General features: G+C 41.1%; 1 protein-coding gene across 2 annotated transcripts in view; it reads right to left on the bottom strand.

The window, feature by feature from the left end:
- Positions 1-6172: 6172 nt before the first annotated feature.
- NPDC1 (neural proliferation, differentiation and control 1) overlaps positions 6173-27450 on the bottom strand; it is a 95612-nt gene continuing 74334 nt past the window's right edge. For both annotated transcript variants that reach the window (XM_073640620.1, XM_073640621.1), the window contains 5 exons: positions 26770-26836; positions 26351-26435; positions 22940-23019; positions 22749-22848; positions 6173-8882 (listed from right to left, as the gene is read on the bottom strand). In XM_073640620.1, coding sequence (XP_073496721.1) covers positions 8808-8882; positions 22749-22848; positions 22940-23019; positions 26351-26435; positions 26770-26836 — 407 coding nt within the window. In that variant the 3' untranslated portion in view covers positions 6173-8807. The remainder of the gene's footprint in view (positions 8883-22748; positions 22849-22939; positions 23020-26350; positions 26436-26769; positions 26837-27450) is intronic.

Raw genomic sequence — 27450 nt, 5'->3', positions numbered from 1 at the left:
GAAACGTTGTCACACCAGATGGGCTAATAAAGTCCTCTTTTTTTCATCTATTTTTTGGAGTGCTGCCTGCTTGTCTTATACAATAGCTAGATAGATACTATAGATATATATGATAAATACATATGCAAAAAATAATGGCACATCACCACAATTATACATAGTGGATCTCAAGCCTCTAAACAAATGTCCAATAGAAAAAGTGCTTGAAAAAGGTTCTGTGAACTGAACGTTGCCACTTGGCCTGTATAAAGTCCACACTTTTTGCATCTTTATTGGAGTTCTGCCGCTCTTAATTGATAGATAGATATATAGGTAGAAGATAGATTCTTTGCTGTTACACACTGATGGGAGTCAATGGAAATTGTTCACTCTTGTGACAGCCATTGCTGTTTTGTGTGCGTCCCTCAAACGTTGTCACCCCTCCACCATCGTCTACAGCCCTAGACCATGATTTGTATCATTGCTGCCATCTACGAGACTGGTTGATTAAGACCCCCTACAACCAAGTGATGGCTGGCCCAGACATGGGAAATCTTGTTATGTGCTGATAACACCATGCAGGGACCTAAAGAGATCCCCATGGCCTAGTGTTTGCTCTTCTCTGGGGTCAGATAGCCTGGGCTGAGATAAGATGAGGGATGTAATTGGCTTTATACAGTTTGGTGCAGTATTTGTGAAGGAGAGCTTTGGCAGTCCTGAGGAAGTTAATAGATTAATTAAAGGTTTTCTTTGCCAATTGTGATCAGCTAACCTTATTAAGTGCTGTGAAGCATCCTAATGACATTATCTGGAGGGACGATACATACAGCAGAGCGTTCATAGTCATTTATGCCGACAGAACCCAATGGGTGTCCAGTTTTGGCCAGATCTGCTATGTTGGATGTTTTAGGGTAACAACCAAGTGTCATCTTATGTAAAAGTCCAGATAATAATTTTCCCAAATATACAACTTGGATGGTCGACCGTTTATCCATCACTTTATTTCATGTACATACATGTATTTGGATGTTTTTGTGCATAGTAGAAGTTCTGTAACGTCATCCTAAAATACCGATGGACGACCAGTTGGTCATGTGTGAGTCCAGCTGAGCCACTAAATCAAAACCTGCAATTATCTCATTGTATGTTACAAACCTGTGGACGGCCCAGCTCTGCTCATCCCAGGGGGTCAGAGGGATAAGGAGGCTGTGAGTGCCCAATGCCTCCAGGGCGTTGATTCATTGTTAACAAGACCTGGGTCCATCCCCCAAACCTGCTGATCTATCTCCCTAGGATGCCTTACTGCGGAAAACCAGGCCCACAATTGCATTAAACTGGATTGTCCACATTCTGGGAGCTCAGAATGTAAAGCACTAGGTGCCAACCCCCAAAACAGTGGCTTTGAACCTGCTGGGCCATTGATTAGATATTTTATGAGTCTTATCAGTTCATTCCCAGTTTCCAAATTATGTATCTAACATCCAATTTGCCCTAATTTTGTGAAAAAAAAATTGGATTACATGAATACCACTTCCAAAAAAATACTCTACTTTTTGGGCAAACACATTATGCTGCAGACCCCTAGATCTCGGTGACCTATTTTTTTTCTAGCAGTTCCCTGGGCCTGATCATTGGTGTCCGATAGCTACTTATCTTCCATAATATCCAAATAACCATAAAAGAGCAATTCTCCTGTGGATATAGGCTCCTCATTAACAGGCCATTAAAACCAGCCTTTATTCTGATTCAGTAAAACCATTACTTACACACACTTAATTCTCAGGCCGGACATATGAAGAATATGGGAAATTGTTGTTACATGTAGGCTCTTTTCAGAAATTCCTGCAGCTCTTTAATGGTATTGTTGGCCTCTTTGCAGCCTCCAGGACCAATATTTTCTAGTCTTTTTACCTTTTGAGAGACGTCCAGTTCTAGGTAAAGTCACTGTTGTGCCATATTTCAACTAATTCTTAATGGTCTTCACAGTGTAGATCTAATGCCTTGAAAAATGTTTTTGTAACTTCTCCTTTGCATAGTAAGATCCTTTGCTGTGTTGTCAGCCGTTTCCAGACCAGAAATGTCAGGAAAATCCTCCTAGAACAGCAAAACTTTCTCTTGAGTTAATCAAAGCTGCGTGCCCACTATGCGTTTTTCAAGCGTTTTTGCCGTGGAATGTCCGCAGCGAAAACGCTTAAAAAACAGTTGGTAATACGTGCCCCATGGTCCCCAATGATAATCGGCATGTTCTGTGCACATGCTGCGGAAATTTCCGCTGCGGATTATCATTGCGGAAAAATACGCATGTCCATTAATTTTGCGGACACGCAGCGTAATTGCGCTATTGACTTGCATTGAATCGCATAATATCCACATGAGCACATGCAGATATTAAGCGATTCAATGTGCGGATGGTACCCGGGTCTGGAGGAGACTCTCCTCCAGACTTGAGTACCATAGAACCTGTTAAAAAAAGAATTTAAAATAAATTAGGAACTTTGAGCAATGCAGAAATTTTTTCGTAACTTTGGCCAGATCTATGCCTTGCCACAATTCTGTCTCTGAGCTTCTTGGGCAGTTCCTGTTGAGCTCATGATTTTCATTTGGTCTGACATGCACTGTGAGGTCTTATTATAGACAGGTGTGTGCCTTTCCAAATCAAGTCCTATCAGTTTAATTAAACACAGCTGGACTCCAATGAAGGAGTAGAACCATCTCAAGGCGGATCACAAGGAGATGGACAGCATGTGACTTAGATATGAGTGTCTGAGCAAAGGGTCTGAATGACCATGTGATATTTCAGTTTTTCTTTTTTAATAAATTTGCAAAAATTTCTACATTTGTTTCTTTCAGTCAAGATTGGGTGCAGAGTGTACTTTAATGAGAAAAACCTGAACTTTTTAGAATTTACCAAATGGCTGCAATGAAACAAAGACAAAGAGTGAAAAATTTAAAGGGGTCTGAATACTTTCCGTACCCACTGTATGTATCCCGGTGAGCAGGGTGGATTACAGCCGTGTGCTTGCTGTTTCTGACACCCTTGTTATAGACTAGCTATTTATTATATGATAATTGTATTATATTTCTAATATTTTTCAATAAAAATCATGTATTTTTAATCCCTCACCCTGTTGTGTTCTTGGTTGGTTTACAGTTTTGTATCAGAGGGGAATATATTAGGTTAGAGGTTATTCTTATATGTTATGCAACTACGTTATTTTAGTTTTGTTTTTATTTTCACGCTAATGTGCCATCCACTGATGATGCTGATAAGTTCGTGAAACATTTTGGGAGGGAGGGGACATATGTTTTGTATAGTTTACCTATCAATCACGCATTGAAGGTACCCAGGGGAGCTACCTCACTATATACCAGCTCTAGGAATACATTGCCCCATTTAGGGTTAATTGCAGATTAGAAATTTAGAGGCCATCCCAGGTGATATCTCCATAAGGATAAAATTAAATATTCCACATATTGTCCTACTCACCACAGGAAATATCAGGGAACTGGCATGATATGGTGCTTTTCCCATTGCTCTACTTAGGCTATGAGTGAATGGTGGAAATGGTGGAATAGAGTCCAGTTATTATGAAACTCCATGATCACACAATTTTGGACTAGAATGGGCTAGTCATATCTCCATGGGCACCACAGACCTGGTCCCTGATCTCATAAGATAGAGCAACCAGCTGAGGTGAAATGCTTTAAAATTCTTTAAAATTTCCCATGGGCTTTTAGGCCTTGTCCTATGCAAGGGCCAAAATGCCCTCCTGGCCCTATATCGGCAGTATAAGTCAGTCATATGGGCAATTTCAAATCATATGTAGTGAAGACCTTTTAGTGGTTTCTACCAAGGGTGTATAGATAAAGGGTGTAAAGGTAGCAGTTATATCTAGGCTGAGGTGCCGCAGGGGGCCAGAGAGACCTCCCGGCCACACAAGGAGACAGCAGTGTTATAAATGATACAATAGATGAGGGCTCCATAGTAGACTTGGCATTGTGGCCTAGAAGGCTTAGATCGGTTTTGTGGCCACACAATATTAGATCTAACACACATTTTCAGTCATTGGGAAGGAAAATAGGTATTGTTGTAACTTCATTTACAAAGAAACTAAGTTATACATAATTTTAAGAAAGTTAATATTTTTTTTTGGGACAAAAATGTAAATTTTAATTTTTAAAAATTGTTCATCTGATTCATGTTTCATTTTAACATTACTTTAGAAGCACAATTTTGGAAGATGGAGATAGTTGTACATTAACTACTATAATTCATTCAATCGTACTGATGGTTCAGTATTTGCAATATTATTTTAATATGTACCCTTTGCATTTTTTTTTTTTTTAAATTAGCACAACAGGTAGTTTGGGAAAGTTTTCCACCAGGACTACGAACGAGATAGTTTCTCGTCTTTACGATACTCTGCGCCCGTTTCATCATCTTTGCGATGATGTTGTCTTGTTGATAGTTCGGTCTGCGCCTTTGTCTTCAGTTTTTGACAATTCCATCCCACCTAAATACTAAATTATAAAAGCACAATGGACGGAATAATAACAACAGGTAAACACAACATTGCACAGGCTCCCAGTGCTTTGAGCCCTGTTTTTATCACAGGTGGATCGAATGTCTAGGATTTTGGAGAGTTCACCAATATCTAGAAGAACAGTGAAAGCAAGCAGACACTTCTTATAACCAAAGGGAAAATTCCAGCCAAAATTATCAGTTTTTGTTAAAGGTAGCGGTCATCGTTTTAGGACTGGTGCCAGACTTCACCAAGGACAGCTTACCGGGGGAAAAAAATAAAAAAAAAATAAAAAAAAAAAAGTTTGGGCACAGAAATAATCATGGCCAAACTTGCGTAACTTATTTTTTTTTGCAAGGCTAGGGGCCAATATAATTCGAAACATCTCTACAAAAGAGTCCTTGCCATTGAAAAATATTGCTGCACCCTCTCCAGGTTCCCAGGAAAGCGGAATTTTTTTTGCAATGGAGGCCAAGTTGATTGTCGACCACCCCCGATTCTATTCACATGACTGATTGAAGACTAAATATCCCTTTAAAAGGATCATTCAAGGAACAATAGTAAGCTCCCGGAAAACCCCTTTAAGGTGTCTTATCCTGTTTTTTTTTTCCTTTTTACTGTAGATCTAATTATCTGATTCCAAATTCCTTCAGTCTTCCCTAGGAATGCTTTTTAAAGGTCTCATCAAAAAGATTGGGGTGGGGGTGGTGGGGTTTGTGATCAAGGTGAATACATTTGTGAGTTCTGCCCTTGGGGTGGAGGGAAGAACACTATGCATGTGAAAGAAGATTCACAGGCCACTGAAAAGCCATTGGTGAAAGAAAGCTAAAGGTCTAAAGAGGGAGGAGATTCAGGTGAAAAATCTACGCAGATGTGAGAGCCAACAGGTGGTTTCATCCTATAGGAATCTTGGGGGAAACAAAAAGTTTAACACTAAAGAAAAAAAAAAAACTTTAATTAACTTTAACTTTGTTAAAGTTAATTAAAATGAGTCCATGTACAGAGCCTGGGGGATGGAATTGAACATCTCAAATACAGAGGACTCTAGAGTGACTTTCTTAATTATATGGTCCTACTTCCCAACTCTAGTGGATATACGGCCACTTAATATTCACACACAGATTTTTTCTATTGAAAATTCTGAATTGTGCTAAAATGTATGCCTATGGAGGGAGAGACTTGAAACGCTAGACTTTTTTTTTTATACTAAATGAGAGATTTAGTTTTAAATTCAGAATTTCTGGAGTATCAGATTCCAGATGAAAGGAACTATTATCCGTATGCAAACTCTATTCCAATAGTTCAGGAAGGTGCGCCTGACAGAGAAGCTTCATAATAATCTCCTCTGTGTGGGATCTTTTCACCCAGAGCAGAATACAAGAATGACAGTGAAGACTGACACCTACATAGGCAGAGCATAGGTATATGCCATTTGAGGACTGTGCAAATATGGGGTACGGTCCTATATTTAGTCATCATCTGCTAAAAGGGTCCGTGAATTGAGACCTTTCCCCAGAATTAAGCGGCCAAGCTCCTAGGGGGAAGTATCCAAGCCCCGTGGCACTGGTGATAACCCATGAGGAGGCCAAATCAGGGACCCCAGCATCTGCCCCCAGTTATATCGCAACCAAAATTAGCGGCATTTACACCAAGAAACAGAAACAACGGACTGAGATAAATAAAATGTATAATTATATTGGTAAGGAAAAAGGAGCGGAACAGCATCTGCAAGAGGAAAGACAGACAGACACGCAATTTTTCTTTGATATTTTACAATTACAATCTGTGCAAAGAAAAAAATAATCGTTTCATCATCTGAGCGGTAATTGGTGGAATCTATGAGTAGTGCAATATGCATAGGAAACAGCGCCCCCCGCAGATCAACCTTATACTCATCAGGAGGCCTCGTCACCAGCGCTAGATTCAGTGGACGTCCATCATTGGTCCGAGATCAGGGCGACTTGAGAAGTCTTTAATATTTTCCATCACGGCAGGTCTGGGAGCTGCAACCTCCACCCATGTCCCAATATTAATATCGATGACCCAACATGCACGCGGCATCGCTCCACAGAATCGAGAGCTGGGACGGGCGTCCTAGATTCCTACCACCTTCATACTGAATTTAGAATACCCATTTAAGGTGGACACACATGGCGAGATCTAGACTGAATTTCAGCCTCTCATCATCCACAATGTTTGTATTTCTTTAATCTATGGTACTGCCACCATCCTCCTGTGGTTGGAGAAGAGAATATGGGAAATTTCAGCTAAAGTTGGAAGCAATCTTACCAACATTGTCAGATTTTGGAAGCGATGACCTCCGAATCTGATCTGAGCACCATGCGTCTATAGGGAGAAGGATAAATATGGGCTTAAGCACCTAATATTGTGATTCAGCTGGTTTCAGGATTATTTTATTTTTGTGGAGTGATAGAAATTGAAAATTACCCCACAAAAGTGACAGTTATGTTGGAATCATCACTATTGGGCCATAAGGAGTGAAAATAGGGTTAAGATTTCCCATCATTCTCCAGAGAAGAATAGGAAACCATGTGAATCTGTATAGAATTTCTGTATGATGGCAGCACAGAGCTACGGCCGGCGACCATCTAATGTGTAGTCAGCGTTAATTATGGCCATCTTCCAACCGGATATCCCCATACCGATCACAGCATGTGTGGCCACCTAAAAGGAGCTGCTCAGTCCATGCATTGCCCGTGCCGATCGTGCGCACATCCTGGCAGCGCCTCTCACCTCCCAATGTGAAAGTGATCAGAACCAGACAACCCTTAAACTATTCAGATCCCCTGTAGCTTGATGCTTCATTCCAGTTTTGTTCTTTAAACCTCGAAAGGGGTAGAGCAACATTAAGATGCTTCTATCCATGTCTGACGTAGAGCTGAGCAAAAAGATTTGCAGGAGCATAGTTGAGCAGCCACGTTGGTAGTCCGCAGCCACAGGACTAGAGCCCTGCGAACCCTCTCCTATCTGTCGGAATGTCCAGCGCTATGTCATGCCACCATGATAACGGCACACTGGGTGAGGCGTTGGGGATGCCGGCAGAAAGAAGGGTCATAGATCTGGTTGTGTGGCCATAATTTACCAATGTAGCCGCTGGACCATACAATGCAATTTTTTTCAATAAACTGTAGTCTAAGGGTGCTTTTACATTGCGTCCAGTCAGGGCTTACGTCCGAACCCCCTGCAAAACGGGAGTCAGACGTATGCGCCGACAGGGCCCTAGACTATAATGGTAAAGGCAGAACTAACGTGTGCTCTGTAGTGCATCATTTTCGGGCATGTACGTCTATTTGGGGCAGACACTCAGACAAAGTAGACTGCGTCTGGGTGACCGTTTCCAGTAGGCGTAACGCCCGAAAATGATGCACGTTTGCTCTGCTGGCACCATTATTGTCTAGGGCCCCGTCGGCGCATACGTCTGAATCCCGTTTTGCGGGGGATTCGGAAGTAAGCCCCGACGGAATCAATTAACATGTGACTAAATGCAATGTGAAAGCATCCTTAGGGTTAACTCAGCACACATCCCATGCAGATATGTGCAAATATTATACAGTGCAAATATTTCTGCACTGTTCCATTATGAAATATCTGCACTGAGCCGCTCTATGGGAGACCAGACAAAAGTGGAGCTTCCCCTTTAAGGGAGACTACACCATTAAGGCCTAAAACTATCTTCTCTTTCTGCAACAAAATCAATGATTTTTTTTCAGGATATATGTCCGACCTGTAACGTTTGTACAAAACAAACAGAATAAACCAGAAGGGAGTATGTCTGGAAATGCCAGGTGAGTAACGGATACATAATAATAGAGATAGATATATCTATAGATATAGAGATATCTCAATCTATGGGGTTACAGAACAATAGTAAGTCTATAAAAGTGCAAATGTTTCAGGAAGTAACAATCATTTTCTTTAGCTTCGGACGAATGAACTGATAGAAATGACAAGCGGTCGCGGTCCAGACTGGCTTTGTGCACTCATAGGAACATGTAGTTCTAGTCTGAGGTGGTCTGCTCGCTCCGGTGATAATCCCACCTTCCTCGCAGAAGTGTAAAGTGAAAGCAGACAGAGGCTGGAGAACCTGGACAACGCTTGTTTAACAGTCTTGCTTTCGTCATTGCTGGAATTAGTCTTTTTTTTTTTTTGCAAATTAAAAAAAAACAAACAAAAACAAGTTGATCATACTCTTGAAAAAAACGTTTCTGGATTGATTCACGTCTTGAGCTGATTTTTTTCTGAAATTGGGTTTTGGTTTGAATAGGAGTCTGCAAGCGGAGGCGGCTAATGATGGCTGTGGGTCGGGTGGTGGAGAGAAGAGTCGTCAAAGAGGGGATTTTTTACCTCCATTTCTCCAGTCTGAAAAAGAAATATAAAAAATTTATTAGGTGGGAGTCACAACCCTGTACAGTTGCTAAGCAGTCTTAGGGGAATAGCAGCGCCATATACAACATTCGCTTGAGTAACCCTTTCCGCTGTTACAGATTTTCATTTTTGCACTTTAAATTTTTAACTCCCCTTCCAAGAGCCAATTATTTTTATTTTTTTTCATCGTGAACACTTGTTTTTTTGCTGAATGACACCATTCACATTACCAGATAATGTAGCGAAGAACAGAAAAAAATCCCAAGTGTGATGAACTGGTGAATAAAAAAGACACTGCAATACCGGCATTGTCTTCTGGTTGTGCAGGATAAGGGGCTGATGGGAGCTGGTGTGCACATGCATCGACAATAGCACCATTTAAATGCAGCTTTAAGTGAGTGTCAGCAGTATTTTTAATGGATAAACAGCAGTAATCGCAGCTAGCTGTGATGACAGCCGTTACAGGCAGATGCCAGCTGAGTAACAAACGTCACATGTCGGGAATGGGTTAATAAGTTTGATATCCCTCAGGACCTACAGTGGGGAAAATAAGTATCTGATACATTGTCGATCTTGCAAGTTTTCCCACCTACAAAGAATGGAGAGATCTGTAATTTCTATCATAGGTACACTTCACCTGTGAGAATCAGAATCTGAAAAGAAAACACAGAAAATCACTTTGTATGATTTTTACATAATTATTTTGCATTTTATTGCATGAAATAAGTATTTGATACAATAGAAAAACAGACCTTAATATTTGGTCCAGAAACCTTTGTTTACAATTACAGAGGTGAGAAGTTTCCTGTAGTTCTTCACCAGGTTTGCACACACTGCAGCAGGGATTTTGACTCCTCCATACAGATCTTCTCCAGATCTTTCAGGTTTCGGGGCTGTCGCTGGGCAACATTGAGTTTCAGCTCACTACAAAGATTTTTCTATTGGGTTCAGGTCTGGAGACAGGCTAGGCCACTCCAGGACCTTGAAATGCTTCTTATGGAACCACTCCTTAGTTGCCCGGGCTGTGTGTTTGTGTAATGCTGGAAGACCCAGCCACGACCCATCTTCAATGCTCTAACTGAGAAAAGAAGGTTGTCGGCCAAAATCTTGTGATTCATAACACCATCATTCCTCCCTTCAATACGGTGCAGTCGTCTGTCTCCTTTGCAGAAAAGCACTTCCAAAGTATGATGTTTCCCCCACCATGCTTCACGGTTGGGAGGGTGTTCTTGGGGTTGTACTCATCCCTCTTCCTCCAAACATGCCGAGTGGAGCGGATATTAAAAAGTTCTATTTTGGTTTCATCTGACCACATGACCTTCTCCCATGCCTCTTCTGGATCATCCAGAAGGTCATTGGCAAACTTTAAACAGGCCTGGACATGTGCTGGCGTGAGCAGGGGGACCTTGTGTGCCCTGCAGGATTTTAATCCATGATGGCGTAGTGTGTTACTAATGGTAATGTTTAAGACTGTGGTCCCAGCTCTCTTCAGGTCATTGATCAGGTCCTCCTGTGTAGTTCTGGTCTGATTTCTGACCTCTCTCAGAATCGAGATCTTGCATGGAGCTCCAGACTAAGCAAGATTGACAATCATCTTGTGTTTCTTCCATTTTCTAATCATTGTGCCAACAGTTGTTGCCTTTTCACCAAGCTGCTCACCTCTTTTTCTGCAGCCCATCCCAGCCTTGTGCAGGTCTACAATTTTGTCCCTGGTGTCCTTACACAGCTCTTTGGTCTTGGCCATAGTGGAGTGGTTGGAGTGTGATTGATTGTGTGGACAGGAGTCTTTTATACAGGTAACGAGTTCAAACAGGTGCAATTAATACAGGTAATGAGTGCAGAGTAGGAAGGCTTCTTAAAGAAAAACTAACAGGTCTGTGAGAGCCATAATTCCTGCTGGTTGGTGGGCGATCAAATACTTATTTCATGTAATAAAATGCAATTTAATTATTTAAAAAAACATAAAATGTGATTTTCTGTTTTTTCCTTTTAGATTCTGTCTCTCACAGTTGAAGTGTACCTACAATAAAAATTACTCTCCATTCTTTGTAGGTGGGAAAACTTGCAAAAACAGCAGTGTATCAAATACTTATTTTCCCCACTGTACCAGCAACACAAACCTCTGCACCCCTTTAACTATGCCTCTGGCACCATGCGGCACAGTTCTGTTTAGGCCTGGACCCAATAGCACCATTTATGAAGAGTGGGCTTCTCAAGAAATGATGGGGTCTAGCTCAGTGGCGTACCACTAATAGCTGCAGACCATGGGGCCGTGAGTTGGGTGGGGTAGATGCTAGCACTGGGCCCCTCGTCTGTGATCACACTTTCAAATGTATCAGCATCCTCGATGCAGATGTGTGTGGGGCCATCACATGGTGAGTGGGGGACTATTGGGGCCATCATACTGTGTTGGGGTAGAAATACTGTATAGTGATGAGCGAGTGTGCTTGGCACTGCTCAATACTCGATTGAGCATCAGTATTTGGCCGAGTATCTTGTGTTGTTCGAGAAAATGCTCGAGTTCCCGTCCCACATGTTTTGCTGCTGTTAGACAGCAATAAACATGCGGGGATTGCCAGCCGTACACAGTAATACCATAGCCAATTTGGCTACAGGCATTACTGTGATTGGCCGACTGAATCGCGTCATGGGGTTTTATAGAAGACCCAGTGACGCTATGCTCGGCACACTCTCCTCCCATCCATCTCTCCGTATCGGAGATTTTTACTGTCACTGACCCGGCGCAGAAAGGTGGGCAAGTGGAGCAGTGAATATTCATTTTCAATTTACATCTGATTAACTGGGCAGTGCGTGGCTATCACTTCTCCAGTGCTGACAGCAAGAAAACTGGAGAACCCAAGCCCCATTTCAGAATATTTTTAGTATAGCACAAAAAAAAAAAAAAACAGTCACCTGACAGATTCCATTTAACGTATTAAATAAATAAAAAAAAACGCTGCGGGGGTTCCCCTCATTTTTAATAAACAACTAACGGAAAGCAGACAGCTGGGGGCTGGTCTTACTGGGCTGGGAACGGTCAGATATTAATAGGCTGAGAAGGTCCATGGTTATCAGCTCACTGCTGCCTGCTTTGACGGTTATAAAAATTGGGGATGTGGGCGCTAAAAAAAAAAAAAAAATGACCTGGCGTCCCCCCTATTTTTAATAACCAGCTAAGGCAAAGCCCACAGCTGTGAGCTGATATTAGGCTGGGAAGATCCATGGTTATCTGGCCCTTCCCAGCCCTCAGCCGCCCCAGAAGTGGCGCATCACATGTGATAGGCCAATTCTGGCACTTAGCCTCGGCTCTTCCCGATTGCCCTGGTGTGGTGACAATCGGGGTAATGGGTTTGGCGCATGATCTCAACAGCTGGCATTGACATCAAGCCCAGGGTTTAATAATGGAGAGGCGTCTGTCAGACACTCCCATTACTAAAAAGAAATAAACACACAAAAAAATCTTTATTTGAAAAAACACTCCCCCCACAAATTCCCTCTTTCACTATATATTTTAGATATAAATAGCTCTATCTATCTCAGCTCTAAATATTGTATATATATATATATATATATATATATATATATATATATATATATATATATATACACACACACACACACATATACATATATATATATATATATATATATATATATATATATATATATATATATATATATATATATATATATATATACACATATACATATACATATACATACACACATATACATATACATACATACAGGGTGGTCCAAAAGTAGGTGGACAGAAAGTGTAATAAGGTTATGAAGGGGGAGATTTATCAAACATGGGGTAAAGTGAAACTGGCTCAGTTGCCCTTAGCAACCAATCAGATTACACTTTTCATTCCTCAAGTCCACCAGAAGAGCCTCTTTGGAATTGGGAATTTCACGAGCTTCTATCATGCGAATCCTGAAATCTATTGGGTGGAAAGCTTATCGTCCACGTCTAATTCATGGTTTATTGGAGGATGATCCAGACAGGCGGCTGCAATTTAGTGAGATTATGCTTAACGAAATTAAAGAAAATCCAGTAATTTTAGATAACATTATGTGGAGTGATGAAGCTTCATTCAAATTCTCCGGCCATATTAACAGACATAATTGTATTTACTGGTATAATGAGAACATGCATTTAACATTAGAGCAACAACTAAATGAGCCTGGTGTCAATGTTTGGGGTGGTATTTCAAGTTTTGGTGCTTTAGGACCAATATTTTTTGATGGAGCAGTCACAGGAGATAAGAATCTCAAAATTCTAATGAATCAAGTTGTTCCCCAGTTACAGCAACAGCCTAATTCACATGACCTTTATTTCCAACAAGATGGGGCCCCTCCACATTATTCAAGAGTGGTCCGCGAGTATCTTGATGAAACATTTCCTAATAAATGGATTGGCCGAAGAGGCCCACTTGATTGGCCGGCACGTTCACCAGACTGGACCCCAATGGATTTTTTCTTTTGGGGAGTACTCAAGGACAAAGTTTATAGTCGAAAACCAAAAAGTGTCAGTGATCTGAAAAATTACATAAGAGATGCATTTCAAGAAATTAATACCCAAAGAGACTTGTGCAACAAAAGTTTGTCGAAGCGAAAGAGGCGACTTCAAAGCTGTGCAAATTGTAATGGAAAACAGTTTGAGCCCCTGCGTTGATAAAATTTAAGGGCTTTTGTATTATTGTTCAGAATAAAATTTAATTGTCAGTTATGCTTGTGTTAGTAAATATAATTTTATATATAAATCAAAATAAATGTTATTAATTTCTGGCCCCCTACTTTTGGACCAACCTGTATATCTATATATTGCTCTCTCTATGTATATAATATATATCTATGTACAGTACAGACGAAAAGTTTGGACACACCTTCTCATTTAAAGATTTTTCTGTATTTTCATGACTATGAAAATTGTACATTCACACTGAAGACATCAAAACTATGAATTAACACATGTGGAATTATATACTTACCAAAAAAGTGTGAAACAACTGAACATATGTCAAGAGGTAGTCACCAGAAATGGTTTTCACTTCACAGGTGTGCCCTGTCAGGTTTAATAAGTGGGATTTCTTGCCTTATAAATGGGGTTGGGACCATCAGTTGTGTTGTGCAGAAGTCTGGTGGATACACAGCTGATAGTCCTACTGAATAGACTGTTAGAATTTGTATTATGGCAAGAAAAAAGCAGCTAAGTAAAGAAAAACGAGTGGCCATCATTACTTTAAGAAATGAAGGTCAGTCAGTGCGAAAAATTGGGCAAACTTTGAAAGTGTCCCCAAGTGCAGTTGCAAAAACCATCAAGCGCTACAAAGAAACTGGCTCACATGAGGACCGCCCCAGGAAAGGAAGACCAAGAGTCACCTCTGCTTCTGAGGATAAGTTTATCCGAGTCACCAGCCTCAGAAATCGCAGGTTAACAGCAGCTCAGATTAGAGACCAGGTCAATGCCACACAGAATTCTAGCAGCAGACACATCTCTACAACAACTGTTAAGAGGAGACTTTGTGCAGCAGGCCTTCATGGTAAAATAGCTGCTAGGAAACCACTGCTAAGGACAGGCAACAAGCAGAAGAGACTTGTTTGGGCTAAAGAACACAAGGAATGGACATTAGACCAGTGGAAATCTGTGCTTTGGTCTGATGAGTCCAAATTTGAGATCTTTGGTTCCAACCACCATGTCTTTGTGCGACGCAGAAAAGGTGAACGGATGGACTCTACATGCCTGGTTCCCACCGTGAAGCATGGAGGAGGAGGTGTGATAGTGTGGGGGTGCTTTGCTGGTGACACTGTTGGGGATTTATTCAAAATTGAAGGCATACTGAACCAGCATCGCTACCACAGCATCTTGCAGAAACATGCTATTCCATCCGGTTTGCGTTTAGTTGGACCATTGTTTATTTTTCAACAGGACAATGACCCCAAACACACCTCCAGGCTGTGTAAGGGCTATTTGACCAAGAGGGAGAGTGATGGGGTGCTACGCCAGATCACCTGGCCTCCACAGTCACCAGACCTCAACCCAATCGAGATGGTTTGGGGTGAGCTGGACCGCAGAGTGAAGGCAAAAAGGCCAACAAGTGCTAAGCATCTCTGGGAACTCCTTCAAGATTGTTGGAAAACCATTTCCGGTGACTACCTCTTGAAGCTCATCAAGAGAATGCCAAGAGTGTGCAAATCAGTCATCAAAGCAAAAGGTGGCTACTTTGAAGAACCTAGAATATAAGACATATTTTCAGTTGTTTCACACTTTTTTGTTAAGTATATAAATTCCACATGTGTTAATTCATAGTTTTGATGCCTTCAGTGTGAATGTACAATTTTCATAGTCATGAAAATACAGAAAAATCTTTAAAAGAGTAGGTGTGTCCAAACTTTTGGTCTGTACTGTATAATTATATATATTATCTAATATATCTTAACTTTTTCCACAAAAATTATGTTTTAGTCCCAATTTTTTTATTTTCACAAGGGTAAGAGGAGAAAATGGACCCCAAAAACTTTTGTGCAATTTCTCCTGAGTATGCCGATACCCCATATGTGGGGAAAATACACTGTTTGGGCTCACGGCAGAGTTCAGAAGGGAAGGAGCACTGTGTGACCTTTTGAACGCAAAATTGGCTGGAATCGAGAGCGGACGCCATGTTGCGTTTGGAGAGCCCCTGATGTGCCTAAATAGTGGAATCCCCCCACAAGTGACCCCATTTTGGAAGCTAGACCCCGCAAGGAGTTTATCAAGGGGTATAGTGAACATTTTGAACCCAGAGGTACGACACAGAATTTGATAACATTAGGTCATCATATTGAGTAAGTTGTCATTAGTCTTGAGCGCAAGTGCTCGCTACTTGAGTTTGCATTGGGTACTCAGGTATGCACAATGTATCGCGCGTGCTCGAGTGACATGCTCGAGTCCCCGCCTGCATGTTTCACGGTTATTAGACACCCAAAAAAAAAAAACATGTGGGGATCGCTCGTGCATGGCAGGCAATCCCTGCGAGTTTTTTTGGCCACGAAGCATATGGGGCAGAGACTCGAGCATGTCACTTGAGCACCCGCGATACTCAGTGCATACCTGAGCACCCGATGCAAACAAGTAGCGAGCACTTGCGCTCAACACTAGTCACCATATCGTCATCTTTTTTTTTTTACTTTTGAAAAAAATCCCAACCCTAACCCCTAGCCCCTAGCCCAACCCTAGCCCTAACCCCTAGCCCAATCCTAGCCCAACCCCAACCCTAGCCCAACCCCAACCCCAACCCTAACCCAACCTTAAACCTAACCCGAGAGTTTATTTTTTACGCCGTTCCTCGTGCGGTATAAGTGATTTGAAGACTTTATTCTTCGGTTGTCACACTGAAGTTTTTGGTGATTTTGTCCTATTTGTTGTTTGCTTCACAATAAAAAGAAAACTAAATGTTCACAGATGTGTGCATGTTCTTTACATAAATTGATGCAAACCCTCAAAAATTAAACCAGTGAAATTCCAGGTTGTGAGGTAACAAAACACGAAAATTGCCAAGGAGGTGAATACTTTCGCAATCCACTGTATAAGCCCACAGTTGTCTGCTTCACCTTGGCTGGTTATTAAAAATATGGAGGAGCCCACTTCATTTTTTAAATTTATTTAATAAATGAGAAAAAAATGGCGTGTGGTCACCCCTATTTTTAACCCCTTTAAAGCCCAAGACGTATTAATACGCGTCTGCGCCCTGGGCTTTAAGAGCCTGACCCGTATTAATACGTTATAGCGATCGCGCGCGCACACAGGCTAGACCCTTTTTTTTTTTGCAGGGGTAACAGGAAACAATGGATGCCAAAATTTGTTGTGTAATTTCCCTTGAGTAAGCCGATACCCCATATGTGGGGGAAAACCACTGTTTGGGCGCACGGCAGGGTTCGGAAGGGAAGGAGCGCCATTTGACTTTGAGTGTAAAATTTGCTTGAATAATTAGCGGACACCATGTCACGTTTGGAAAGCCCCTGATGTGCCTAAACAGTGGAAACAAGTGACACCATTTTGGAAGCTACACCCCTTAAAGAACTTCTCTAGATGTGTGGTGAGCACCCTGAACCCCCCAGGTGCTTCATAGAAGTTCAGAGCCAAAAAAATAAATAAAAAAAAATCTAACTTTTTCCACAAAAATTATGTTTTAGCCCCCAATTTTTTTTTTTCTAAAGGGTAAGAGGAGAAAATGGACCCCAAAAACTGTTGTGCAATTTCTCCTGAAAACGTCATCTTGTTGAAGAAAAAAACAAGCCGCCATACAGCTCCATCATCCGGAAAAAAGTTATAGCTCTCAGAATAAAAAAATACAAAAAAAAAATATTTTTTCTAGAAAATAGTTTTTATTGTGTAAAAGCGCCAAAACATAAAAAAACTATGTAAATGCGGTACCGCTGTAAACGTACTGACCCGAAAAATAAAGCTGCCTTATCAATTTTACAACACGCGGAGCGGCATAAAAAGACCCCATAAAAACAATTCTGGAATTGCTGTTTTTTGTTTATTCTGCCTCCCAAAAATCGAAATAGAAAGCGATCAAAAAATGTCACATGCCCAAAAATGGTACCAATAAAAACGTCAACTTTTCCCGCAAAAAACAAGTCGTCACATGACTGTCGGACAAAATATGGAAAAATTATAGCTCTCAAAATATGGCAATGCAAAAATTAGTCTTTGCAAAAAAAAAAAAGCGTCTTTTAGTGTGTGACAGCTGTCAGTCATAAAAACCCGATATGAATCTGGTATCGTTGTAATCGCACCGACCTGAAGAATAAAGTCGCCTCATCACTTATACCGCACGAGGAACGGTGTAAAAAAATAAACGCGAGGGCTGGGGCTGAGTGAGGGCTGGGGCTGGGGCTGAGCTAGGGCTGGGGTTGGGATTTTTTCAAAAGTAAAGAAAAAAAAAATGACGTCGATATGGTGACCAGTGTTGAGTGCTAGTGCTCGCTACTTGAGTTTGCATCTGTTGCTCAGGTATGCACTTAGTATTGTGGGTTCGAGTGACATGCTCGAGTCTCTGCCCCATATGCTTCGCGGCCAAAAAAACGTTGCTGGGATTGCCTACCATGCACGAGCGATCCCCGCATGTTTTTTTTGGGGTGTCTAACAACCGTGAAGCATGCGGGGCAGGGACTCGAGCATGTCACACTCGCACCCGTGATACATGGTGCATACCCGATGCAAACTCAAGTAGCGAGCACTTGCGCTCAAGACTAATGACAACTTATTCAATATGAGCAAAATAGGGAGGGCACCACTATAAAAATATGTAAGGATCAGCCCACCACATACAGTTAAATTAATTACACAAAAAAGAAGGAAAGACTGTATGCAAAGGCAGGGATCACTATAAATCAATATTTATTAAGCAACAACCATATAAGCAAACCACAAAATATTAAAAACACTTAAAAACAAGAATGTTTCATTATGTGTCAATACCATAGCAAGTCATGATATGGCAAACCCTCATATATGCAAGCCAACAACAAGGTATTAGGAGGTCGGTTATAACGACAACACCTTAAAGTATCATTGATAGAAAAAAAGTGGTAAGGCAGCACAAAAAACTAAAATAAGCTGTATAGAAATATGCTGCTGACACAAGGAATTATTTAAGGTGCATAAGTGCCATAATGAAATGTGGCAGAGCTACTGATAAAATAGAACATCAGTAGGTAGTCCGAAAATAATATGTCCAAGCCAAAAGCTATACCTGAGAGGGTAGAGAAACAACCGAAAGCCCCACGCGTATCGCTGCTACACAAGCAGCTTGTGGAAAAAGTTAGATTTTTTTATTTTCACGGCTCCATGTTATAAACTTTTGTGAAGCACCTGGGGTGTTATGGGTGCTCACCATACATGTAGATAAGTTCCCTGAGGGGTCTAGTTTCCAAAAATGGTGTCACTTGTGGGGGGTTTCCACTGTTTAGGCACATCATGGGCTCTCCAAAGAGTGGTTTTCCCCCACATATGGGGTATCGGCTTACTCAGGAGAAATTGCACAACAAATTTTGTGGTCCACTTTTTCCTGTTACCTTTGCGAAAATAAAAAAAATGTGGGTCTAAAAGTAACCTTTTTGTGAAAAAACGTCAAATGTTCATTCCTTTCTTCCATATTCCAAAAATTCCTGTGAAGCACCTGAAGGGTTACTAAACTTCCTGAATGTGGTTTTGAGCACCTTGAGGGGTGCAGTTTTTAGAATGGTGTCACTTTTGGGTATTTTCTGTCATAAAGGCCCCTCAAAGTCACTTCAAATGTGATGTGGTCCCTAAAAAAAAGGGTTTTGTAAATTTTGTTTGAAAAATTAGAAATCGATGGTCAACTTATAACCCTTAGAACTTCCTAACAAAAAAAATTTTGGTTCCAAAATTGTGCTGATGTAAAGTAGACATGTGGGAAATGTTATTTATTAACTCTTTTGTGTGATAGCTCTTGGATTTAAGGGCATGAAAATTCAAAGTTTGAAAATTGAAAAATTTTCGCCAAATTTTCGATATTTTCACAAAGTAACGCAAGTGATATCAAAGAAATGTTATCACTATCATGAAGTACAATATGTCACGAAAAAAACAATCAGAATCAGTGGGATCCATTGAAGCGTTCCAGAGATATTACCTCATAAAGTGACAGTGGTCAGAATTATAAAAATTGGCCTGGTCATTAACGTGCAAACCACCCTCGGGGGTTAAAGGGGTTGAATAAATAAAAATAAGTTGTTTTTTTTTTTTATTATTTATTTACTTCCCAGCAGCAACCTGGGAGTCAGAGAGGTGTCCCGGTGTCTTCCCCATGCTGTTCCCATTATATTTGAGAGCGGTTTCCATCCATTTCAGTGATTTTCCTGCAGCTAATCCAGATAACAAAACCTCTGGCAGTGTCATCCAAGTAGCACATAGAAAGTTTTCAATGAAACAGACTCCCTGCAGAGTCTTTGTGGCAGTGGCTTGTAACAAGGCTAATGAATTGGGTCATTGTTCTCTGAGAGGATCATGCGATTATACAACCTTGCAAGCAAACATGGAGGATAGTGCAGGCTCCAGCTTTTATCCTGTAATGTTAGTACACATAGAGCTACACCTAACAGTTATATAATTATCCCGTGGTTACACAGTTACACCACATGGACTACAGGCCTGGTAATAGTGGAGAGACACCCAATCATAGCATCAGTGACTTTGGCGTCATAGGACCGACTTCCAATTAACCAAGTGTAAAGGATTTATTATATATAGGAAGCATTTTGCCCCATAGTCTTCCTAAATTTAAACTTCTACCTATTTAGAAAGGTAGCAGATCCCCTCGTGATAAAAGGCTCTATGGCACCGATTTATCACTTGGAGAAGGCATTACATACATATATTTGAGCAGATGATGACCACCCATGTGAAGGAACGCGCTTCCACCGCACTGAAAGGGTGACCTGACACCAATGCAGGATCCCAAACAGGATTACAAGGTCCTATTAACAAGCTTTCCCTGCTGGACTTCCTGTACAACATACCCAAATCGCATACATATAGCCTGCTGGAGGCTTTAGGGGCACAGATTTTAAACTCCTGCCCCCAGGATATCCGATATTCATGGTGTGAATACAGACCGGCCATGAGTCTCCTGATTTGATCTTGACAGCCTCATATATGCCTAATACCCACGGGCGGTGGTCTGTACTTGGGCCATGAATGACACATGTGTGAAGGGGGTTAAAAAGACAAAAACTAAATTATAATAGGCAACAACTTAATTTAAAAAAAATGTAATTAGGAAAATCTGCTATTAACAATTCTGGGTGATCTAGACGAGACGTTTTGTGCAATGACTGCCATATTGTAGTGGTATTAACAGTAAGGGTATGTTCACATGTGGCAGATTGGTTGCAAACATTTCATGAGCAATGGAGTTTGAAGAAATCCCTGTGCCTATCACCAAAGCAACTGCATTATGATAAATGGGATAGATGGGAGAGATATTCAGTTGCAAGAAAACAAATCTGCTGCATGTGAATGTACTCTTACGCTGCAGATTCCTCTGCTTGGACTTGCACCAGCAAAGAGGACGGCATTTCATACAAACTCTGAAAAAAAAAAATTCCGAAGAAACTGGCAGATATTAAATCCACAAAGTGTCCAATTATGTCACAGAATTTCCCCACTGAGCTTAAAGGGAACCTGTCTGGTCAAACCGTGAGCAGCAAGAATCGCAGCCAGGTATATTATGCTCTACAACACTCTGGAGGTCCAGAGAAAATATACTTTAAAGATCCGCACCCGGAGATCAGGCGAGCCCTGCGCCGCAACCCAGCTGACTCTTGATAGTACCAGGTGCAGGTGATTGACAGGTCTCTCCCTCACTTGTACAATCACCTGGACTGGTGACAAGAGCCAGCCTGGAACAGAGAAGGACTAGTCTGGTCTCCGGTCGGATCTTCAAAGTATATTTTATCTGAAAAGCCAGTGTTTCAGAGAATGATTTACTTGCCTCAATCATTCAGCCAGGCTGCAATTCTTTTTGGGCAGTAAGAATTGCCTGACAGGTTGCCTTTAATGGAGAAGTGAAAATCAGCAGCATGGATGACCAGGGGACTACAAAATCTGCAACTCCTTAGGGAAAAAAAAAAACAAAACTAAATTTTTGATAGCATAAAAAAAAAAAAATAACACACTCCACACACACACACACACACACACACACACACACACACACACACACAACACACACACAACACAACACACAACACAAACACACAACACAAACACACGCTCTCTTCCCTCGGAGTGCTTCTATGGCCCTTTTCCCTGGTCTCCAAGTATTTAATGTCTTCACACCGCGACCAATTTCTAACAGCCCTAATATTTATTTTTTCATCCATATAACCGGAAGGCTTGTTTTTTGTGGGACGAGCTGTACTTTTGAATGACATCATCCATTTTATCATGTAATCCAATGGAAAGTGGGAAAAAAATCCAAGCGTGTTGAAACTGCAAAAATAAGTGCAATTTTACAATAGTTTGAGTGTTTTGGCAATAGGATTCTCCAGGTCAATAGGATTATGAAGATAACAAAACATGTATAATGTTTTTGTTTTAAGTCAGTGGCAAAAAAAAAAAAAAAAAAAAAAAATCGATATATATTTTTTTTTTTTTACAAATTTAAAATGTTAAAAAAAATTGCTTGTGCTGCTATTTTCCGAGACCCATAACATTTTAATTTTTCGAGTCATAGGCCTGTGTGAGGGCTTATTTTTTAAGCCCTGAGCTGAAGTTTTTACAGATACCAATAATAAAATGTTTCGATCGTCTCTTATTACATTTTAATGCAATGTTTCGGTGGCTAATATAACATAATACAATCTGTAAATGGAATAACGAGAAAAAAACAACAAACCACCAGAATTAATTTTATATTTTGCTAGATCCGACTTTTACGAACGCAGCGATATCAAATATGGGATTTTTTTTTAATTGCTTTATTTTTAATGGGGCAAAAGGGGGGTGATATGAAAAAAATATATATATAAAAGTTCACATTTTTAAAAACTCTGACAGCTGGCATTTAACAGGCTAACATACAGAGAGAGATGATGGCTGATGAAATCAGCCATCATTTGCCAGGAAAGATGCGGGCTCGGCTTGTGAGCCCACATCAAAGTCAGGGACCCGACATATGATGTAGCTGCACGTCATATGTTGGGAAGGGGTTAAGCTGTTGTCAGCTAGTTATAAATTGATGACTTATCCGTTGCATCGAGTGGGGGGTCCCGCAGCAAGAACATTTCAACCACTGAAGATATTTTGTAATGCACATCCCTTTAATACCCAGGAATCACACTTACTGGGGCTAATCCTGGACATTCGTACACTGTGAAGTCTCCATCCTCGTTCTCCTCGTCCGACGTGACAGCAGAATCCGGGTGTTTCAGCTCATCTTTATTTCTTTAAAAGTATTAGCAAAAATAAAGGGAGACATTAATCTCTTCACATTCAGACCAGAAGCCACGAACACAGTGGCCAGAACAACACTCACTTCTCCATTGAGATCATCTGCTGCTTCTGGTGCTGGTAATGATACATTTGGGCATTTTGAGCCAATTTCTTATCACCAGGCTGAAAGCAAAAACAGAATGGAATTAGGAAAAAAAGGATATTCCCCAACAAACGGTCCTCTTCTGCCAATACCAGTCCCACACACATCTCCCCTGAATGCAGATCTGTCTAGGTAAATGGTGATTTGGCTGGGCAGATTTGCAATTCAGAAATCTCAAAAAGTGGAGATGGGTGATACTACCTTTATCGGTGCCGTAAAGAATAAACCTAATTAAGATGATATGATAGCCAAAATTCAGTTATACTTTGCGTGGTCCCTATCCTTAAATCCTTCTTGGATTTCTTGGTGGAAGCGGCAGACAGTATCTGTCTACTAGGATTTCTGGAGCTTGATAAACCTGACCTTCCCAAAATCTTGCCTATGCTCAAGATGGCATGGTTAGTCTGAAGACAGGCGAGACGAGTGTCAAATTTTACTGTTGTAGAACCCTTACTTTCCATGTTTGGCATCTCACCCATTCTCTCAATTTTGGAGCACACAAAACATCCTTTTACTTGGCAAGCCTTATGACCAGAAGATACGTTTATCTTTTGATTAGTTGAGAAATAGGTATGATGTGCCAAGATCTCAATTTTTTAGACTTGTTCAACTATGGTCCTCTCTCCAAACACAACTGCATTCACAAAATGCAATGGCAACCATATCCAACTTCCATTTGATAGGTATTCTTAAATCAAATCACAAGGCCCGCAAGGTCTCATATCAGCCCTGTACACATACATGCTATCAATAGGTATTGATTCTACTTCACTGAAGGTGAAAGACAAATGGGAGCTGCTTATTCCCACTATTAATGGGGCGGACTTGGAGATCTTGGGATCCCCTCATTATGTTACCACTTCAGTGAACAATAAAATGACTCAATTATACATTATTCACCAAGCCTACGTAACCCCATCAAGGTTGTACTGAATGGGTAGATTATCCTCTTTGGAATGCTTACAGTGTCACACCTTAAACGTAGATTTCTGGCACATGGTTTGGGCTTGTCCAATTAGGCTGCGTGCCCACGATGCGTTTTTCATGCGTTTCTGCTGCGGAATTTCCGCAGCGGAAACGCATCAAAAACGCTTGGTAATCCGCACCTCATGGTCCCCAATGGCATTAAGCAATGTCAATGCTCATGCTGTGGATTTTTCCGCAGCGCAAATAAATCCGCAGCATGTTCATTAATTTTGCGGAAGCGCAGCGGAATGGCCGCCATTGACTTGCATTGAGACGCATAGAATCCGTGTCTGTACATTTGTACAAGCGGATTATATGCGTCTCTATGTGCGGATGGTACCCAGTTCTGGAGGAGAGAAGACTCTCATCCAGACCAGGGTACCATCGTACCTGTAAAAAAAAGAATAAAATAATAAATAAAGTTTATATTCACCTGTCCGGCGGCCCTTGCAGCGCTTCTCCTTCCAAGACCTGAGATGACGTCGCGGTCATGTGACCACAGGCTGTCTCGCGAGATGCCGGCAACCCGGAAGAAGCCAGGACGAGCGCGACAGCACACGCGGCAGGGGATCGGGGGTAAGTATAGCTTTATTTTTTTATTTTTACGGTCACACTATATAAATCTATGCCTTTTGCATGGATTTATATAGTGTGACCTAGTTGTCAAGCACTTTCCAAGTGATGCTATCGCTTGGAAACTGCTTGTCAGTCCGCATGCGGAAACACATGCGTTAACGCATGTGGGTAAGCATGTGAATCCGCATGTATTCCGCATGTATTCTGCAGGAAAAACGCATGCACAATCTGCATGCGTTTTTTCTGTCAGGGAGATGCAGAAATGCTGCAAAACTTTTCTGCTTCATTTCTGCATCGTGGGCACATAGCCTTATTCTCTCCTTTTGGCAAAGTATAGACACCTTCCTATCTTCCTTGATTTCCATTCCTATTCAAATAGATCCTAAAATATGTTTATTTGGGCTACTAGAGGAGGAAATTTGGAGTCATCATAAAATAATCTATCTTAAGAGAAACTATTTCTCGCCATGAAATTAATAGCTACACGATTGATGGGTAATTCTCCCCCAAAGTTAAAGGGCCTGGGCTGATTCCGTAAACACAATAATCACATATGAGAAAACAGTGTATCATAATGGAGGATGCCCTCTGAAGTTTGATAAAATAAGGTATAGTGCCTTGAGAAAGTATTCACCCCATCCATCTTTACCTTGACTTGGACCAATTTCCCTGTCCCTGCTGCCGAAAAACATCCCACAGCATCATGCTGCCACCACCATGTTTCACTGTGTGGACGGTGTTCTTGGTGCGATAAGCTGTGTTGGTTTGGTTGGTGCCAGACATAGCGTTCACCTTGGTTGCCAAAAAGTTCAACTCTGGTCTCATCTGACCATAGCACCTTCCTCCATACATTTGGGGAGTCTCCCACGTGTCCTTTACCAAACTCAAAACAAGTCTTAGAATTTTTGTGTGTAAGTAAAGGCTTCTTTTCTGCCCCCATAAAGCCCACCTCTATGGAGTGTACAACTTATTGTGGTCGTATGGACAGATATTTCAGTCTCTGTTTGGGAACTCTGCAGCTCCTTCAGGGTTACCTTTGGTCTCTGTGCTGCCTCTCTGATTAATGCCCTCCTTGTTATTTTTTTTAATAACCCATCCCTGACCTGTAGTTCTCAACTAGTCTTCTTGGTCTTCATGGTGTTGTTTGGTTAGTGGTGCCTCATGTGACTTATGAATTGCTTGCACCAGAATTTTTTAGGGGCTTCATAGCAAAAGGAGTGAATACATATGCACATGCCAATTTTTATTAATTTTATCCCATAAATTAAATTTTTGCCTATATTTTTTTCACTTCACTAACAAACTATTTAGAGGTGATGCATCACACACAAAATGGATTACAAAAATGCTTAAACATAGGTTGTAAAGTAACAAAATAGGTAAAAAGCTAAGGGGGGTGAATACTTTTGCAAGTCACTGTATGGGACATATGGAACTCATCTGCACATACAGTTTTTCACAACTGAGGTATTATTTATAGTACCAGCTAAAGGTTTCATATAGTTTAGAGATGTAGGTGAGACTCTTACAGAGGGCAGCAAAAGCTTGTACTTCAGGTTTATAATATTAGAGTAACGTGTTTATTGTGTCTATACCTCAACACAAATTGGGTTTTAATTGATTTGCTAATATCAAGCTATGTAATGATGCGTGTACCTGAGCCACTCCTTTATATATACCCTTTGAAGAACAATGCATATTGCTGTACTTTAGTTTCCTACTTCTGAATAAGTTTTTTGGAATACACATATTGTTGTATATCAGTTTTCAGTAAAACTAATTTAAAAAAATGGCTGATCTGCCACATACCGATGTCTTCTCATATGGCGGTGGCGGAGACTGTTTGTACGCGGGGTAATCTGTTCGTTCTGCCAGCTTCATCTCCTTGCGCATCCTATGAAGGGACAGAACAGGGAACACATAACTAATACTGGAGCTACGGGTTCCAGTCCAGACAAGGGCAAATCAGATCACACCCCAAGACTTTCAACTACAACTACGACTATCTGAGAGACCAGAGTGACCAAACTGATGGCAAGATAAACATACACATATTTATTAGGTTAATGCATATATAGCAATTCCCTAAAATACCTGCATTATCTAAATCATTAGGAATTGCTAGACTAACAATTGTCTCAATTGAGAATTGCAGAATGACTTGATACAAGAATACCCTCATATTGCAGTGCCCGGCAAGTTGCCTACACCGGCACAGTATATATTACCTGCACCAACATGCGCCAGCGACAATCAAAGCCAGAAGTCCCGCGATTGCACAGGCCACAACCACACCTGCAGGGACACAGAATGTAGAGGGTTAACCATTCTTCAAAACTGATCATTGCAGGGTGCCATAGCGCAGGTGCAACACATCTTAAAGGGGATGACCACCTTGGGGGACATTTTCTTTTTTCTTACTCAAATGCATGCAATTGGGACTAAAAATCATTTTTGTTATTTGGTTTCTTTAAAAATTTTGCACGGTTTTCCTCCTATAGCTGCTGTATTACACCATCACCAGCTGCTGAATCAGGTAATGGGGGCGGCCACGTTATCTTTATTTTAGCAGATGTGTTGGGGACATGATTTTGTGGCACTTCTATTGTTCTCCTCCTCACAGACTGCATAAAATGGTGGCTGCTGGAGGAGCATGTGACCAGACTTGTCAATCAGTCTCCTCCAATAGAAAAGCAGCTCTCTCATGTGAGGTTTCCTATTGGACAGTCTGATGGACAGGACTGGTCACATGCTCCGCCAGCAGCCGCCACTGTATGCAGTCTGTGAGGAGGAGAACAATAGAAGTGCCACAAAATCATGTCCCCAACACATCTGCTAAAATAAAGATAGTTGTCCTCCCCTTCTTCCAAGAACCATAACTTTCATTTTTCTGTTCACACCGCTGTATG

Source organism: Phyllobates terribilis, unplaced genomic scaffold, assembly GCF_046119375.1.
Source record: "Phyllobates terribilis strain yellow unplaced genomic scaffold, ASM4611937v1 Scaffold_7__3_contigs__length_470593459, whole genome shotgun sequence".
NCBI classification, from domain to species: domain Eukaryota; kingdom Metazoa; phylum Chordata; class Amphibia; order Anura; family Dendrobatidae; genus Phyllobates; species Phyllobates terribilis.
Note: the sequence above shows the minus strand (reverse complement) of the source record. Positions and strands in the feature narration are given on the sequence as shown.